Raw genomic sequence first — 18,976 nt, forward strand, 5'->3', positions numbered from 1 at the left:
GTCTTTAACACGTGCAGGGCTGAGTGAGGACGGTGTGTACAAGGTCTCAGCAGGCAGATCCAATACCAGTGGGCTCAAGTCCAACAAGCAACCCTGGAGGCAGGACGTACGTTCACTCTCCTCCCCAGCTGAGCTAGAGCAGGGCTGGGTGACCAGGATAGGTGAGGCCTGGAATAGATTTCTACTCCTCCCTTCTTGGTTCAGAGCGCACTTATCAATCCCCATAGTCTGCTCATACCATCCAACATTTATACATTGTCTGCTAATGTTATGTGTGGTGCTATTTACTAAACCAAGCTATCAGAGGGGTAGACTCTGTTGGTCAGTGTTCTTGGCAGAGAGTAACATCATTTGTTGAATGAAGGCACACACCCATGGCCACTTTCTGTGCTTTGTTTTTTTGTGGCAATGTAAATTCCCCATCTTCCACTTTCTATCCCTTATGTTGTCTGCCTGCTTTTCAAATGAGGACTTACCATCAGTGACTCATCACCTAGAAAAGGGAACCACAATTAAACTTCCAATTTTATCTACATAATCCACTTATTTATTATCCTGAAACTATCAGTTCCCCAAACAAGATTAAACCTTCAGTTTTTCTTAAGAGCAGTTATCTTCTGTATCTAAACCAGTGACAAAATGTGAAGTACTTGTCCAGTCAAGCAGAGCTGGGTTAGAATCCCAACTGTGCCCTTACAATGACCTTGGGTTAGTTAGCTCTGAACTTGAGTTACCCAGTCATACTTCATTTAGCTTATCTGTAAAATGCGGATACCCAAAACTGCATCATGTTAATATAAACATTTCTAAAAAACATTACTTTAAGTATTAGGAAGTATTAGCTATCTTACCACCTGTTGAGTACTTACTAAGTGCCAAGAACCATACAATAACCCGCTACTGCATTTAATTCACACAAAACTTGAAAGGTTCTATTATTATCTCCATTATCCCAGATAAGGAAATGGAGGGTCAGAGAGGTTAAGGAGCCTACCCCAGGTAACACAGCTACTAACTGTGGCAAAGCAGAAATTGAAACCCAGGCAGTTGAACTTCCAGACTTTTAAACATTATGCTCATTGACTGGCATGAAGGAGGTACGGAGAACTATCTCAAAGAAAAAAAAAAAAATCATACCCACTTTGATTTGTCAGCATTTCCAGAATTTATTGCTTCATGGTCTTAGATCATTTATCACACATACAAAAAAATTCAAATTTCATATGATGCAGAAGATCCTTAGGTTTTTGCCTCCAATATACCACAGTAAAACAACTAAGTCTGTCTCCAGGAATTCACAGAAAGAGAAGAACTGTGCTATTTGCTTGTGTAGGAGACTCACTGAACTTTGTTGATCACAGAAGTGTTTGACTTGCATTTGTAATCCCTGAAACCCTGACAGTATCAATATTGGAAGTTTTTCTATGCTTCATTCCTTTGTGTATTTTTAAATTTTTCTTGTAAAGGCCATTTAATATAGCTATCCAAAAAGGTATTACTCTTGTCAGATTTTCCTCGTCTGATTTTTTCCCCCAAGATGCTTAAGTTTGCCCTTTACTAAGCATCTATTATACAATTGGCAGGATACAAGTGTTGCTTGTTTATGTAGGAAGAGGACTGAGCTCATTAACTGCTCTCAGGAAGAATGCTGATCTGCCCAGAGTGTTTTTTTGTTTTGTTTTTTTTTTTTTTACTCATGTGCAGAGTCCTACAAATGAGAATCTCTTAGACTGAACCAAGACCTACAAAACTGTTTTTACCAAAATGCAAGAAATGGGGCTGCTCCATAATTAACAAAACCTAAATCTATTCCTTAAAGGAGAAAAAGTGAGGTGGTGGAATTTTAACCATAGGCAACAAAGATCACACTAAGTAACTATGCCACCACATCATGCCATCAGGTTCTTATTAGCTGAAGAGCTAGACTTCCAGAAAGTCGTTCCTGGGTGAAGCAAAGTAATCCCAAACCTAAGCAGCATTTCTGTCTTTGGTGATGAGAAAATGGTCTATCTAGTAAAACGAAGTTAAAAACCCCCATTTTTGGTGGGGGTGTTTCTGGTGGGAGTGTGCTCAGACACTTCCGGTTTTTAAGAAGCTTTAGGCTTTTACAGTGATGGACAGGTAAGGCTATCTTCAGTTTCTCAAATGTTTCACTTTTTTCTCCAACTTTCAGACATCTGGTAATTTATACATTTGGGACTAACTTACTATGTAGCAGCCGAAGGGAAAACACCCAATTAATGCTTTCATTGCAGAACAGAAAAAGTAGTGCAGCTTCCTCCAGAAAAGTTCCAGTTGCAGCAAATTCTAGAAGAAAAAGTCACTGCCATTGGCTGCATTTCCTCTACGTGGTGCTTAGGAAAGTGCATGCAACTGCTCAGCTGAAGCAGGTCTGCTAACTTGGTCATCAACGAGCACTACACACTGAAATAATTAAGGACACGGCCACAGCTGAGTGGAGGAGTGCAGTCCTAGGTCACACGGGTGTGTCAACCTGTGATCTAGGATTATCACATGGCCTGACATCAGCCAGGAGAGTCCATAAACTCCACAGTGGGGCCTATACCAGTCATGAAACATGGCTCCCTTGCCTAGATCTCCAGAGGCAATAACGAATGACAGGATGTGAAGCCTGAACCGTGTGTGTTTAGGAGACTGAAAAGCAGCCCTTCAGATGTTCACTCCTTTCTCTTTCTCCCAGGAACACCAGGGTGGAAAAATTGGGATTGTATTACCATCTGTAGCCCTTATCTGAACCAATGCCTCTACCTCCATCCTGTAGCCCTTAGAACTGAGGACAGGGTTTGTTTTTGTTTTTGTCTTTTTAATTTCCTCTGCAAGCACTGTATTCAGTAGAAACAGTGAAGGCAGGGCCTAGATTCTTTGGGAGACAAAGGGAAACATTTCTTTTTCCAGGGTCATACTTCCAAGTTCTTCTTTACACTATTTTCTTTACACTATTCCTAGTAGGAACAACTTTGCCTTAACACACTGGACACTACCTGGTCATAACCCACATCTAGGTGAAAGTCTTCCTCAACTGGTAGTAATGGAAAGATAAAGATTTAAGACCCTGGTTTTCCTGCTCTGTAAAAAGCAATTGAATTAGATGAGCTATTTAAGGTTCTTCCTGCTTTAAAATGCAGTAAGGCCATAATTCCCAGATTGAAAGAACGGCCCCTGCAAATCTGAGCAAAGCACACGTTGTAGAGTCCACAGCAAGCCTTTGGGATAAGAAATGCATAGTCGTACACTGCTTCGGACACAGTCCTGTGCCTCCTTATGAAAGGCAAACACGAAGTATCTTAACCTATCCTAACACGGGGCGACGGGGAGCTAGCTGTCTTTCCCTTCTATATTCTTCCCTTCAGAAAAATACCCATAATTTTACTGTTGGCTGCCTTTATTCTGCTTATTTGGAGTTGGCTCATTTGCATTGCTCAGATTTGACAATCTTCCTGATAACTACTACGTAGGCACACGCGCGCAGAGTACACTCCGTTCTTAATCACTGGTGAATCAACCACTTCTGTGTACAATTCTGAAGGAGAAGCTCTAGTGTTCAGGTCCTAATTCACGTGGTACAATAGCATCCTTCCTCCACTGACCTCTACCAAGGCAAATATCATAAATACTGGCCATGGCTCCTCCAAAGACAGAATCCCATTCAACACTGGTCCCCAGTGGAGGCTGGCACACTATAGAAAGTGGGGAAAGCTAGACTTGTGACCACCACATTCTCTCCGCGAGCTCAGCCCAAGAGCTGGGAACTGCACACACGTTTTACTTTAGGTGACAGGAAAGTGCACAGATTCACGCAGAAACCACAGATGAGAGAAAGAAAAAAAAAAAGCGAGGCATGCTCAGGAGCCAACTAGCCCCCTCATCCCACTAAAAGCCACGCAGGAACCAAAAGTCGCCCTACTCACCCAGCGTAGCGGTTGCTATAAAGCTGGCTGTGCCCTGGTTGCAGAATCTTCAAAAAAAGCAGGCAAAGAGGCAGAAAAGCAGCTGTCCGAGTCCTGGGCTTCCCGAGGAACTTCATAGTGTTACAGCGAGAGGAGCTCAAAGTCCCTTACAGCAGTCCCCCGAGGCTGGAGGTGGCTCACAGCGCCCCCTCCACATGCGCAAGCGTTCTCTGGGAGGGGGTGGGGGCAAAGGCTTGGGAGCGAGGAAAATGTGACCCTTCTTTCCAGCCACGGGGGGGAAAAAAAGTGTAAGTAGCCCAACAAGGGAAGTTGCTATTAAGACTTGGGACAAGCAGGAGCAACACACACAGCCCGGCGCGGCCGCTGAGCCTGCTCCTTAATCAGGCTCCCCTAGAAGGGGCTGGGCTTCCCCTGTGCTGACTCATGGCTGGGGTTCACTGGGTGCTGCTTCCTTTGGGTAACTTCTTTCTGGTTTTTTGTTTGTTTGTGTCTTGCTTTACGACTTTAGGCCCCTAACTTTCTTGGACAACTTTTCTCCTTTTATTACCTTCTACAGCGCAGGGCCCGATCCTGAACGCCAAGGATTTGCTTGAGGATGAGTTAATTAGTGTAGGCATACGTAGAACATTCCAGGCTTAAGGCTCTGAGCTACCATAACGAATTTCTACATGGATTCCACATACTGAAATGCATGGTGAATAGCCTTAATGAATATATGTGCAAGGATAGGGTCGGGCCCCTGAATCTGAATAGCCAGGCTTGGTCCCAGCTCCCTACCTGTACGAAGAAGGGGCAGCCAATTCGCCCGGCTTCTGGGAGCTCTCCGTATCCATTCCATGTCAGCAACACTCAGACCCACTGCCATTTCAGAGGTTCTTATAGGGAACAGGAGGCTTCCATGTGCTTTACAACCTTTACTCACATTTGGAATCATTTAGGAAGCCAGACCATTCAAATCAGAATTCCTGGAGGGTGGGATCGGTGCTTTAAAAGGCTCCTCAGGTGATTCCAATGTTCAGCCACCATGCTGGTCTAGAGCTGGGCTTCTCAAATTTTAAGATGCATAGAAATGAAATCACCTGTGGGTCTTGTTAAGCTGCCCCTTTTCATGCAGGCATTTGGGGCTGGGGCCCGAGATTCTGCATTTCTAGCGAGCTTCCAGGTGATGCTCCTGCTGCTGGTGCTTCAGTCACACTTTGAGAGGCAAGGCTTTACTTTAGAATGAGGCCTGCTTTTTCTCCTCTCAGAACTAGAGGGGAATAAAAAACCTTGGAGCAAACCATCTCCTCGTTTTTTCCATGTTGGTGATGAAGAAGGCGTTTTTTTCATCCACTCGCTCCTATCCAGATATACCAGAAAACCTATCTGGGTGTGTGGGGGGGGTATACTTTGCTCTAGTAAATAAGAATGGCATTATCTAGCGTGACTCCTATTTCACACCATGCCAAGGCCTGGTCCTAATCTGGGAGAGAGTGGGAGCCAACATCTCTCTATACACTCACTTTTCAAATTTCCTGAAGAAAATTTCCCTCCAATATTATGGCCCCAGAACACTGGTTAGAAGAGAAAGTACCATATCTTTCCCCATGTTCTCTACCTGGGATGTTGAACCAAAGTCATAGGAGTTTGTTTTATAACAGAGCTGAAATGAATTTCAGTTAAAATGATTCTCTAAAGCTTTCTTGACTACCCCAGGATTAGTTTAATCTCTTCTCTGTGTCCCCCTCTCTAATACCAGTGTGTTGTCGGGCATAGCATATTGAATTTAAGTATTTGTGTGGTTCCCTCTCAAGGCTGCCTTCTCCTTGAGTGCAGAACAGTACCTCTTTCATCTTTATGTCACTTCCTCATATCTCCTAGAGGGAACACAATGTTTGCTGAAGCAATGATCAGCCATGTTTGTTGAGTGAAAGATGAACCTGAGAAGGGATTCATTCAACATTTATTCTGTGACTTCTGTATCCAGACAGAGGAAAGGATGGAGGCCCTAGAGCAATGGAAGGTCCTGGTTTTGTTTCTTGTTTGTTTATGTTGTCCTTTTCTTCCTTCATGACTTTATGGCCTGGTGCTCCCGTCTTTGTAAAGTGGTGAGACTGCTCTGCAAGGCACAGCGATTCATCCTGAGGCCGTTTTTGACGAGGCCAAGAAAGCCTATGTAACAATGAGCGAACTGTTGAAATAAGAGGTTACTGTGTAAATAAAACACTTCATCTCTTTGCATTTCATTATGTCAGAACAATGTATAAATCTGTCATATTATATCACAACATTAAACTAGGAATGTTCAGTCTCTGACTGGGGATTAAGCTCATCCTCAAATCATTCTGAAGGACTGGATCCAGTGAGCACGTTCAGCAAAGGCTCTCCAGACTCTGAGACCAGGGTATTCATTTCCTGGACTATGCAAAAATGCAAGAGACCCTGGAGACATCCTATAGCCTTCCTCAAAATTTCAGATCAAAGGGAAGTTCTCAAACAATAGAAGTCATTCCTAGCAATCTTCCTCTGGTTTTCTAAGGACCAGGTTATCTGATCAAACTTCTCCTGTTATAGATAAGCTCCCATAAAATGAGTGATAAATGGAGTCCATTTAGTAAGTGGGAGGAGAAGGGAATGGCTTTACAGATGGATTCAAAGATAAAAGTCCCATTTTTAAGGCACCGAGGAGTGAATTATTAAACCAGTGAGAGATTTAGAGATGGAAAGATGAGAATTTCAATTTTTGACTATGCCTTTGTCATATTTTAGTTGAAGAGTGAACTTTTAAAAAAGAGATTATTATTACCCTGCAGAGAAACAAAAGGAAACTACAATTGGGAAAGGAAAATGTCATTCTTGATTTGGGTCCATTGTTGTTCATGAATAGATAATTTTTGATTAAAGTATAGTTGACATACAATATTGTATTAGTTTCAGATGTATAACATAGTGATTCAACATTTATATACATTATGAAATGATCACCACAATTAGTCTAGTTACCATCTGTCACCATACAAAGCTAATATATTATTGACTTTATTCCCTCTGTTGCGCATTACATCCCTATGGCTCATTTATTTTATAACTAGAAGTTTGTACCTCTTGATCCCCTTCACCTACTTCACTCCCCCTCCCTACGCCACCAAATCCTCCTCTCCTCTGGAAACCATCAGTCTGTTTTGTGTATCTGAGTCTAGTTTTGTTTGTTTGTTTTGTTTTTTAGATTCTACATATAAGTGAAATCATACAGCATTTGTCTTTCTCTGTCTGACTTATTTCATGGGGCATAATACCTTCTAGGTTCATTGATGTTGTCACAAATGGCAAGATTTCATTATTTTTTATGCTCAAGTTATTACTGTTGGATATATATCCAAATCTTCTTTATTCATTCATCTATCAATGGACACCTTGGTTGCTTCCATGTCATGGCTATTGTAAATAATGCTACAGTGAACATACCTTTTCAACTTAGTGTTTTCATTTTCTTTTCCTTATTATATTTTTAAAATTTTAATTCCGGTATAGTTAACATACAGTGTTATGTTAGTTTCAGGTGTACAATATAGTGATTCAACAATTCTATACAAATTACTCAGTGCTCATCATGATAAGTACACTCTTTAATCCCCATTCCCCATTTCCCCCATCCCCCCCCTTCCACCTCCCCTCTGTTTCTTGGTTTGTCTCTCTTTTTTTTTCTTTGCCTGTTCGTTTCTTAAATTCCATGTATGAGTGAAATCATATGGTATTTGTCTTTCTCTGACTTATTTCACTTAGCATTGTACTCTCTAGCTCCATTCATGTTGTTGCAAATGGCAAGATTTCATTCCTCTTTATGGCTCAATGGCTTACAACTTCTTTATCCATTCATCTCTCAATGGGCACTTTGGCTGCTTCCATGGTTTGGCTGTTGTAAATAATGCTGCAATAAACATAGGGGTGCATGTATCCCTCTGAATTAGTGGTTTTGTATTTTGGGGGTATATACCCAGCAGTGCAATTACTGGATCATAGAGTAGTTCTATTTTTAATTTTTTGAAGAACCTCCATACTGTTTTCCACAGTGGCTGTACCAATTTACATTCCCACCAATAGTATGAGTGTCCCCTTTTCTCCACATCCTTGCCAACACTTGTTATTTCTTGTTTTTTTGATAATAGCCATTCTGACAGGTGTAAGGTGACACCTCATTGTGGTTTTGATTTGAAATTTCCTCATGGTTAATGATGGTGAGCATCTTTTCATGTGCCTGTTGGTCATCTATATGTCTTCTTTGGAGAAATGTCCATTCGGATCTTCTGCCCATTTTTAAATTGGATTCTTTGGGTTTTTTATTATTGAATTGTTGATTAGATAATTTTTAATGTCCCTTCCAGATCTGAAATTCTATGATGTTTTAGGGAAAGATTATGCAAAACCTTTTCTTAAGTATATGAGTGAGAGCCATGTAGATTTATTTTGGTAAAGATATCTGGAGGAGAAGATAAATGGCTATGGCTGGGCTTTGTGGTACAGACAACCCTCCCATTGCAGTTTCGTGCTCATTCCTCAATGTCTTATTAACATAGGCCTATTGCTTGTCAGGCCTCTTTTATGGCCTTTTGCTATTGTTCCAACTTGTGAGGAATTAGCAAATGTGATGTTAGGTTGCTGCCTTATGCAGTCTTGGCAATTCTGTGAGGAATGTTCTGAAGCTTCCTTTAACAATGCGTCACTAACGATTCCCTCCCAACTGTCTTTTTCAGCACCATCAGCCATCTCTTCTTGACCCTATGTTTTTAATCTTTCTCTTGTCAATGCTCCATATTTCTCGTATCCCTAAATGCAAGCTATCTTTCTTCTTTCTTTTTTCAGGCTTCTCAAAAGCACACTCTTGAACCCTGACAATATGCTTTCCATCCCTACCACCCCAATGAAACTGTCTCTTAAGGATCCATGGTTATTTCTAAGTGGGAAGCCCTCTGTTGTTACTCTTCATTTGTACATTTTCTAAGGCTGTTTATCACCCTCTGTTTGAAACTCTTCTTTCTGTGACTGGGGATATTGTTTCTCCTATTCTTTTCTTTCCTAGGGTTCCTTCCCTATTTTTTTTTTAAAGATTTTATTTATTTATTTGAGAGAGAGAATGAGATAGAGCATGAGAGGGAGGAGGGTCAGAGGGAGAAGCAGACTCCCTGCCGAGCAGGGAGCCCGATGCGGGACTCGATCCCGGGACTCCAGGATCATGACCCGAGCCGAAGGCAGTCGCTTAACCAACTGAGCCACCCAGGCGCCATCCTTCCCTATTTTTTGACTGCTTACAAAGTTGATGTTTCATGGAAGCGGTTAGCCTTCTCTTCTTGATGTACTGTGGAAAGAAATGGGCTGGAAAAATTTTGTGGATGAGACTGGCTTGAGCTGGGTTTGGAAGAGAAGGAAAGATTTGGCTGGATTGAGATAGGAAGGCTGGAGAAAGGTGGCCATTACTGTCAAGAAAACATTGTAAACAAATACAGAGGATGTCGTCCCTGAGTTTGTGACACTTGGAGCTGGCAGAAGGGCTGGGCAGATAAATAAACATAGAGTTACACTTGGTGGTCAAATTAATTATATGCAAACAAGTCAGAGATGCTGTGATAGACCGTTAAGGGGGAGTGGATTCCATGTACAGGGTATTCTGAGGAAGTGGACATTTAAAGCAAATATGAGAAGGAGCCAGATGTAGCAAGAAAAGGGTGGTGGTGGGAATGAGGGTGGGGGCAAGACCATTGCAGGCACAGGTTATAGCTTAGACAAAGAAGTCCTGTTCAGAAATTACTGTCCTTCTTTATGTTGCGACAGGATAGAGAGTAATATTCAGGGTCCTCAGTTTGGCATTCACGGGCCTTGAGAATATTTCCATTTTTATCTTCTTCAATATTTCCTAAATACTCTGTATTATCTTTTCCTTCCTCTGGGTTGGTTTATGTTTCTTTGATAATAATGGCCACCTCTCTCCAGCCTTCATGTCCTCAATCCAGCCAATCCTTCCATCCCTTCCAGACACAGTTCAAGTCAGTCTCGTTCATGAAGCTGTTCCAAGCCCATTTGTGTCCACAGTACTCCCCTTCCCAGCACTGATATATTCATTCATGTATACCCTTATGTTCTAGTGTGTAATGACACTTAATTCAGTAGGCCAATTTACTATAAACTCTTGAAGGGCAGGCACTCTATTATGTACATCTTCATGGTCCATAGTGCCTAGAGTTCTGTTGGGTCCACAGTTAACATCCATTAACAACAAAGCTGTTGGCTTGCCTTTCAGCCCAGTACTCATGGGACATTTCAGCTGTCAGGGGAGCCCTTTTTTGGAACCCCAGACTTCACCCTTGTCCTTGGCTAGGTCTCTCACAAAAAGAGTCTTGCTCAGGTGAAAGATGAAAGAACAATTTGAAGAGCAAGTGTTATTGATGGACAAACCTATTATTATATTTTAAGTACTTGTAATTATGTTACAAAGATGTTTTACCGAATTTATGGAGCAATGCCAAAGTATTTCAATGCAGGAAGGTGGGAACAAGGAGTTCGGTCTGCTGATTCCAAGCAGCAGAAGAGACGTCCCATCTTTTTCCTTCTCTTTGTCTTTTCATTCTTTTCTCTCCCTTCTTCCCTCCCCTTCTCCCTCCTGGCTCCCCTTCCTTCCTGATACCTGTCTCCAAGGCTCTTATGAAAGGTAGGGAAAATATAGTAGATAAAAAATACTTTAAATATTACTATTTCAAATGACAAAGAATGGATGTTTGTGTTATACCATTTGTAACATTAAGTGTCTTAATGAAAATTAAGAGAAATTTGAGACAGATGGAGCATGAAATTGAGATTAAGAAAGTTTGATTAGAATAAAGTCTAAAGCAATATTAAAGCAAATGATTGAAGAACAACTCTTCCATCCATTCACCTAGGGCAGTGGGAGGTGAAAAAACAAAGACAAAAACAAGTAAGCATGGAAACAAAGTAATGACAGAAAAGGCTCAGATATAAACAAAACTTTTACAAAAAAGACTAGGTAGAGGGGGAATTTCTGATATAACAAAGATCAGGAGAATAGGTGATGGAACCTGTCCTAAGAAAGAAAAGCTGTGAGGAATGAGGGAAGTCAGGCAGGCAGCGATGTTTCAGGGTCAGACCACTCATAAAGGCAGAGGGAGGAAAATGTGCTCCTGGTGCTAAAGGACAGAGAGAAAGAGTAAATAGAAAAATAAAGGAGCTCTATTCCAATGAGTTTATAGAGAGAAATGTGTACTTTGGATATCCCTAAAAGTCCAAGAAAATATGGAATTTGTACTAATAATACTTTCAATGTGCTATAATTTTTTTAAAAAGTGCTCATACAGAAACTAACTCAGAAACATTTTAAGATTCCAAGTTCATATAATTAAGGTAAAATTTTGGCAAATATGACTAGTTGAGTAATTTTTGGTATGATAAACAACAGCAATATTTACTCTGATTTACCAATGTTAAATATAATATAAAAGTGCTTTTTAAATTCTATTTGGGTATGCTTTCTCTAAACTTATACAGATTGGTAATAAAAATGTGATTCTGTGTATTTAAAATTCATTAACATTCAAAACACTAAGTTGAAACACCTTATTTCAATAGGAATCATGTTTTCTAGTATGCCAGCTTGAAGATAATTTCTAAGCTCTTTAGGGAACTTAACAATAAAAAGGCAAATAATGAATTGAAAAATGGGCAAAGGATGTGAATAGACATTTCTTTAAGGAATATATACAAATGACCAGTAAGTACATGAAAAAGATGCTCAACATCATTAGTCACTAGGGGATTGCAATTAAAAACCACAGTGAAATACCACTTCACAAACACTGAGATGGCTATAATCAAAGACAGACAATAATGAGCATTTGTGAGAATGCAGAAAAATAGGAACCCTCAGACATTGCTAGTATGAATGCAAAATAATGCAGCTGCTGTGGGAGTTTTGTAGTTCCTCAACATTTAAATGTAGAGTTATCATATGATCTAGAAATTCCAACTCCTAGGTTCCACTCAAGAAAATCCAATCATATGTTCATATCAAGACTTGTACACAAATGTTCATAGCAGTGTTATTCATAATAGCCCCAAAGTAGAAACAACCCATATATCCACCAATTGATGGAGGTGTACAGAATGTGGTATATTCATTCATACAGTGGAATATTATTTGGCCATAAAAAGGAAGGAAATACTGATACATATTACACCATGGATGAACCTTGAAAACATTATGCTAAGTGAAAGGAGCCAGAAACAAAAGGCCACATGTTATAGGATTCCATTTATATGAAATGTACAGAATAGGTAAAACATATAGACATTCAGTATATTAGCAGTTGCTGAGAGTGGAGGAAAGGGGAAAGTGGGGAATTACTGCTAATGGATATGAGGTTTTCTTTTGGGAGTGATGAAAACATTCTGGAACTGGTTAATGGTGATGGTTGCACAATCTCGCAAATATACCAAAACCTACTGAATTGTACATATTGACATGGGGAATTTTATGGTATATAAATTATATTTCAATTATAAAAAAAAATCTTAGTAACTTGAAAAAAGTTCAAGAGAACTTGAACCTTAGACTGATTAAAATGAGCTAATCAATGAATAGTCCTGGAATACCTAAATCATTTCTAAGTAAGAACACAGAAACTTTGATGACTAAGCATACTCTAAGCATACTTTTATGTTTATATGCTTTTGCTTTTAATATGCTACAGATAGGCTGTATCTTTGGTTAAGTTCTGCCACTTTCAGAACATGTATTAGGCTGTAGCAAGTATGTGTCTATAGAAAGTCATGTTATGTGTACTTACGAGTTCTGCTTGTGGGCTAAAATGCTGATTTGTGACAGACTGTTCTCCATTATCCACATCCAAATTTTCTCTGTGAAATAGAAGACAGTTACTTAGGTTAAAAATTATCATTAGTATTGTTGTTTGAGACTACTAGGAGCAATAATGACAGAGAAAATATGACTATACATGTACTTCTACTTTCAAGGGAAATAATTTTTTTCTTAACACAGTACTTCTCTGTCCTTTTCCTCTTTTTCTTTTTTTGTTCTTCAGACCCATTTACACACTTAAAACTTATCAAGGACACCAAAGAGTTTGTTTGTGAGGATTGGGTCTACTGATTTTTAACTGTATTGGCAATTGAAACTGAGAACTTTAAAAAATGCTATTTATTGGTTCATTTGAAGGCAGTAATGGTGAAAGCCTTGTATGCTGTTTCTCATGAAATTAGTTCTCATGGTCTTGCAAGATTTATCCTAAAGTCCCAGCATGTTGCAGGATACTAAAGAGCACAATAAAAGGCAAAACTTGGAATGTAAATTTTATTTGCCTTGGTTTATGATAACTGAGTCTGAAAAGCTATGGAACGTCTTAATAGCTTGGCAAAGTTTGCTCAGGGTTCATGGGATTGCTTCCTTGGTTTACTGTTTATTGCTTTCATTATGATATGGAGGGTTAATCTTTCTGTGTTATTTGCTTACATAACAAAGATTCTCTTATCAGAGTAACTGTCTGTGCTTTATGTTGACTTTATTACATCCGGTATTATTTTTAAAAACAATAAAAAAGAGAAGAGCAAAGAAGCTTCACTTCTGAAAGAGCTAATATTTTTACAATTATGTTACCTTCTATGTGTATTTCAAAATTCTTTTGTCACTTCAGTTAAATAGGTAGCAAGTATTATTCACAGGCACCCCTGATCTTATCTTAATCAAGTCTAAATCTCCTCCAATAATATTTATTTTTGTCTTCCCCAAACGAAGCTCTCAGTATAGGAAAAAAATAGAGTAAAACTTACAGGATATCTTTTGCACCTAAAACTTTGTGATTTCCCAGGGGTTCCCTGCAAGATCACAAAGATTTGTTCCTTCACCTTGTAAAGTACTAGAAATGATTAGGTTTAAAAAGAAATCTGTATTCCCATCGATGTGTTGCATGAGAAGAATTGTCAAATCCAAAGAGACGTTTATTCTCCCCTAGGTAAAATTTTTATAAGTAAATAATAAATAATTCAGAAATTGCATCCTGTATGTGAAGTTCCTAGGGATTTGTCAATGCTCTTGCTGTCCATGACATGTTTCCATTTGGTGCTATTTTGCCTGATGATATTAGGCATGAAACTAAATGTAAAGTGTTACTAGTCATAGATTTCAGTTATTATTTAAAATGCTTATTGGCCACAAACTTCTTCATTTGGATCTAATATTTTCTAGGCCAATGGCTCTCAGTTGAGGATGTACATTAGATGCATGCATGAGGTTTTATAAAAACACAGATGTTTAGACTCTACTCCAGACTTACTAGATCTCTTTACTTGATAATTTGGGATATTCTTAGCATACCCTATTTGCATTTGGTTGGTATGGCATATGTGTTATGTCTCAGGATTATTATATCTCAATAGTATTTCTTCTGTATGTTCATTTCATTTTATAAATCAGATATAACATCCACTGACTTTGCAACTAGGCTTACTCATGGTCCTTACAGACATTTACTGAAGTGTTTTGAAAGGACTTTATTATCTTGTTTTCCATGCCATATATAAGTCACATTTTCTTGTCAGTTACACCATTCTTTCACCAGACCTTTCACATTTGAAAATTATCAGTAATAAATTAACTACAACTGTTTTCATTTCTGTCATCTACAGATAGTTTTTTTTTTTACTCTGATGCTTTTTTTTTTTGCTGTAGGGATAACAGTTGGAAAAGTCATCAGCAACAGCAGAAAACAGGGAGTTTGACCCTCCTTCCTCCTTCAAAACAGGATATGAGCAGCTTTCTTCCAGCTTCTGGCATAACCACTGTCCCTTTCGGTTCCAGGCACACTCCCTTTTCCTTTCCCTGCCCCAAAGTTTGCCATGTTAATTGGCCTTCTTATGCCTCTTCTCTTTTGTTTGGGCACTCTCCTATTTGCCTTTGTCTTTCATTTCTTATCTCTCCTGTTCCCAATGATTAGTTCTTTATTCTTTTATTTACCCCTTCTCTCTGATCAGGCAGTCTGTATTGGCTTCCTTTTTCCAGATCTTTCTTTTTACAATTGCCACCCCAACTCCTTTTTTTTTTTTTAAAGATTTTATTTATTTATTTGACAGAGAGCGACAGCAAGAGAGGGAACACAAGCAAGGGGAGTGGGAGAGGGAGAAGCAGACCTCCCGCTGAGCAGGGAGCCCAATGTGGGGCTCGATCCCAGGACACTGAGATCATGCCCTGAGCCGAAGGCAGTTGCTTAACCAGCTGAGCCACCCAGATGCCCCTGACACCCCAGCTCTTAATCTTTGACTCCCTCTACTAGCCTTGGAATCCTCCTACTTGGGGCACTCCCATCCGATTTCCCTCCTGACTGCATTCACATTTCCTTCTGTATAGACTTCTTACTGCATCATAAGCAAACTTTTGTTTTTCCAGAATGCATTTCTAACTCCATTTTACCTGCTTGCTAGAGCAGAAAACTTATAAATTTTATTGAACTATTTCTGAGTTGCTCTGCAGACATGGGATTCCCAAATTGAAAATCAATCCAGTGCTTCCCTAAGTGTTTCAAGTGCTTTTCTGAATTAAAGGAAAGTATCAAATAGCCAACCAGCATTTCAACACAAAAGTTAACAGCTGGTGTATAAAGAACCTCAGAGAATCTCTTGTTATCTGAATTAGGCCTTCTTTATTGAACTTTATTTGAAATATGCAACTTGGCATTAAATTCACAGCTGCAAGATTTCTACAACAGAGAAAAAAATAGTTTGGATATGGTTACACCAGCTACAAAAGAAATAAAACCTATCTGTGCTCTTAATTCTTCAGGCAGTCTGAAGTGGTGGTATAAACTGTGTTCAGAGCTACTTGGAAAGTGTCACTACAAATTGTCACTGGGGCTGAGGGTGACTCTTCATTGGCACTTATTTAGTCTTTGCATTCTGGCTTTGCCCACTATTTGGAGGTATTAGTCTCACTCCTAGACATCTTTTCTTTGCCTTTGTCCAACAGTTGCTGAGCAAAGTCTCTACTCAATTTTGGTATAAGGACCAAAAGTTTTGGTGCACTGAATGGGGAAAACCTGATGTAATTATACTTGTCAAGGCAACCCTTGGATAATGAGCAATCAATTTACAATGATTCTGCCTGCATAATTTGTCAATTGCACAATAATTTCCACTCTCTTTACCCCCCAAACCCTGTCCCTTCCCACCAAGCTTCCTCAACTTAATTTATACCAAAAAGTTTTCTAGATCCTGGCATTGTTCTAAACTAGTGTGTCCCAAACTTTGCTGTCCATTAGATTCAGCTGGGGAGCTTTACAAAATTCTAATCAGAGAGGTGGGGTTTTTTTTTGGGGGGGGGGTGCCTAGGTATCACTATTTTAAAAAGATTCTCAGGTGATTCATTCCAAAATGCAGCAAAGTTTGGAAACGATTGTTCTAAGTGATTTATCTATATCCGCTCACTGTCTTGGCCATTACCACTCTGAGTTATCAGATTATCCCAGACCACATGGGTTGGTCAATCCAGTACTCAGTGTTCATCTCACATGTCACATTTAATAATTCATCATCTTTAAAATATTTCATCTTTCACTTGTCTTCCAGGAAACTGCCTTTGCACTGTCATTTTCTCTTAGCCCCTGTTTATACCTTCCCTTCTTCTTGTCCTCCTTATGAGGATGTGCTCCAGAATTCATCCTTGATCATTTCTTATTTATCTTACACTTACCCCCTTCATGATCTCATCCAGTCTTACAGCTGAAAACACCAACTATAAGCTGACAATTCCTGTATTCCCATATTTATATTTGTAACTCTGAATTTTCTTCTAACTTCCAGATTCCTAAATACAATTCTCTATTCAATATCTCTACTTAGATGTCTAATAGTCATGGTGACATTGACTAAAAAGCAGAATGTATGGTTCTATTCTAACCACCCCTCCAAAACTATTCCTTCTACAGAAGTTTCCATTTGAGTTGATGGCAATTCAAGTTGCTCAGATTGAAAAGAAATAATCCTTGGACCACTCTTTCTCTGAGCACATTGAATCTGTCATGTTGGATCTATTCTTCAAAATATCTCCAGAATCTAACCACTTCTGACCACTTTCACTGTTACCAGCCTGGTATGAGCTACCACCTCTGTCCCCTAGATCTCTGAAAGCACCTTCTCACTGTTCTTGCATCTATCATATCTTCCTATATCTCTTCTCAAGACAGCCACTGGAGTGATCCTCTAAAGACACAAGTTCAACTGTGTCACTTGCTCTGCAGAGTTCTTAATTTAATTTATGGTAAAACCCAAGATTCTTATGATGGCCTTCAAGGCCCATGGAAGTTAGTTCTTAGTCACCTTTCTGACCTTATCTCCAACTACTCTGCACCTTGCTCACTATGCACAGTATGGTTGGGCTGAATAATAGTCCCCAAATGTGTCCATGTCTGAATCTCTGGAAATTGTGAATGTTCTTTTATACATGTAAAAGAGACTCTGCAGATAGGATTAAATTAGAGATTTTGAGACAAGGAGATCATCCTGGATTATCTGGGTAGGCCCAATGTAATCACAAGATTCCTGGTAAGAGGAAGTCAGACTGAATAAATGGAGATGTGACAATGGAAGAAGAGCTGAAATATGACTTGGGAAACTTACTAACTCAGCAAACCTCAGTTTTATCACCTACAACAGGGCAAATGTTACCCACCTCACAGGGTCATTCTAAGGATAAAGTTAGAAAAGCTTTACATATTTGCCTTCTGAACTAGTATGTAAAATTTTCTATTTACATTTCATAAATTTCACCTTACTTATCTTGGACCCAATTTTTCACCAGTCTTGGAAAAAAGGCAAAAATCTATTGAAGTATTTATTCTATAATTAAAAAAAATTTATTCTATAATTCAATGAAATAATCATGCAATTGAGATTTATGTGTCTTCTTGGTGCCCTTTCACCATCATTACAGGAAAGAACTAGACCAGATACAAAACCCCTTAAACCTCTAAGGAGATTCTCATTCATCTTTAACATTATTCAACCACCAATGAATTCACCTACATTAAGCATGCAAATATGTCCTTGGTTCATGAGGGTTTTTTGAGAAGCTTTTAAACTGCATTGCTAAAATCCTGGTATTTGGTATCTGTGACATTCCTTAACTGCTGGTTAATTGGGCAGTTCTTTCTTTTAGTGAACCCATCTGGATTCTATCGATCATTGTGACCACCTCTTTGTGTCCTAAGTATTGGCAAACCGTAAACAATTTTAGGATTTTGCTAGGTATAGATACAAAGTTTATTTTTGGTAGTTTCTTGGGCTAACCTTTTTGGAAGAGAGAGGTGTTTTTTTTTTTTTCTCAAGTCTTAAGATTCTTCTCTATTTCTCTATGATTTCTCACTAGTAATCTATTTGGGTCCTTGATTGCACCTGCACATTCCTTTTGTATCCTGTGATATATCTTGGTCTGAAAGAATGGCAATGTTGATTGTGACCAAGTACTCTTTTACTCTTCTCCATATCTTGGGATTCAGTTCCCTCTTAACTATATTTGTCTTATTTGCACAGTTTGAAGATCTTTTGTCTCAACAGACAGGGCAGAAATTGTTAACATTGTCAGATAATTTTGTACTCCCAGTATTTATTTATTTATTTATTTATTTATTTATTTATTTATTTATTTAAGTAGGCTCCATGCTGGGTGTGGAGCCCAATGCAGGGCTTGAAGTCACGACCCTGAGATCAAGACCTGAGTTGAGATCAAGAGTCGGATGCTCAACCAACTGAGCCACCACGGGGCCCCATGTACTCCCAATTTTTTTAAGGCATCAGTTTCATTACAGAACTGGGAGTATTGTTTTCCAAAATGACTACAAGATTGAATTTCACATAGATAAATTCTATGCTTTTCCCTATAAGTTATATTTTTATTAATTAGAATGCATGCTTCTAAAGACAGGCAACATTTCCCTCCTTGGCTTTATTTTTCTTATTATTAAAAAAATAGAAAGCTTCATTTCACTTAACTTTTGGATTTG

General features: G+C 39.1%; 1 protein-coding gene and 1 long non-coding RNA gene across 2 annotated transcripts in view; both read right to left on the bottom strand.

The window, feature by feature from the left end:
- Positions 1 to 5,062, bottom strand: part of CPA6 (carboxypeptidase A6) — a 359,072-nt gene extending 354,010 nt beyond the window's left edge. Inside the window, exon 1 of the mRNA XM_035011284.1 lies at positions 3,930 to 5,062. Coding sequence (XP_034867175.1) covers positions 3,930 to 4,045 — 116 coding nt within the window. The 5' untranslated portion in view covers positions 4,046 to 5,062. The remainder of the gene's footprint in view (positions 1 to 3,929) is intronic.
- Positions 5,063 to 5,846: 784 nt separating this feature from the next.
- LOC118014900 overlaps positions 5,847 to 18,976 on the bottom strand; it is a 160,271-nt gene continuing 147,141 nt past the window's right edge. The window contains exons 5-6 of the long non-coding RNA XR_004680415.1: positions 12,758 to 12,827; positions 5,847 to 6,099 (exon numbers count right to left, since the gene is read on the bottom strand). This is a non-coding gene — a long non-coding RNA (uncharacterized LOC118014900). The remainder of the gene's footprint in view (positions 6,100 to 12,757; positions 12,828 to 18,976) is intronic.

This window comes from Mirounga leonina, unplaced genomic scaffold (genome assembly GCF_011800145.1).
Source record: "Mirounga leonina isolate KUSES-001 unplaced genomic scaffold, KU_Mleo_1.0 Mir_165, whole genome shotgun sequence".
NCBI classification, from domain to species: Eukaryota; Metazoa; Chordata; class Mammalia; order Carnivora; family Phocidae; genus Mirounga; species Mirounga leonina.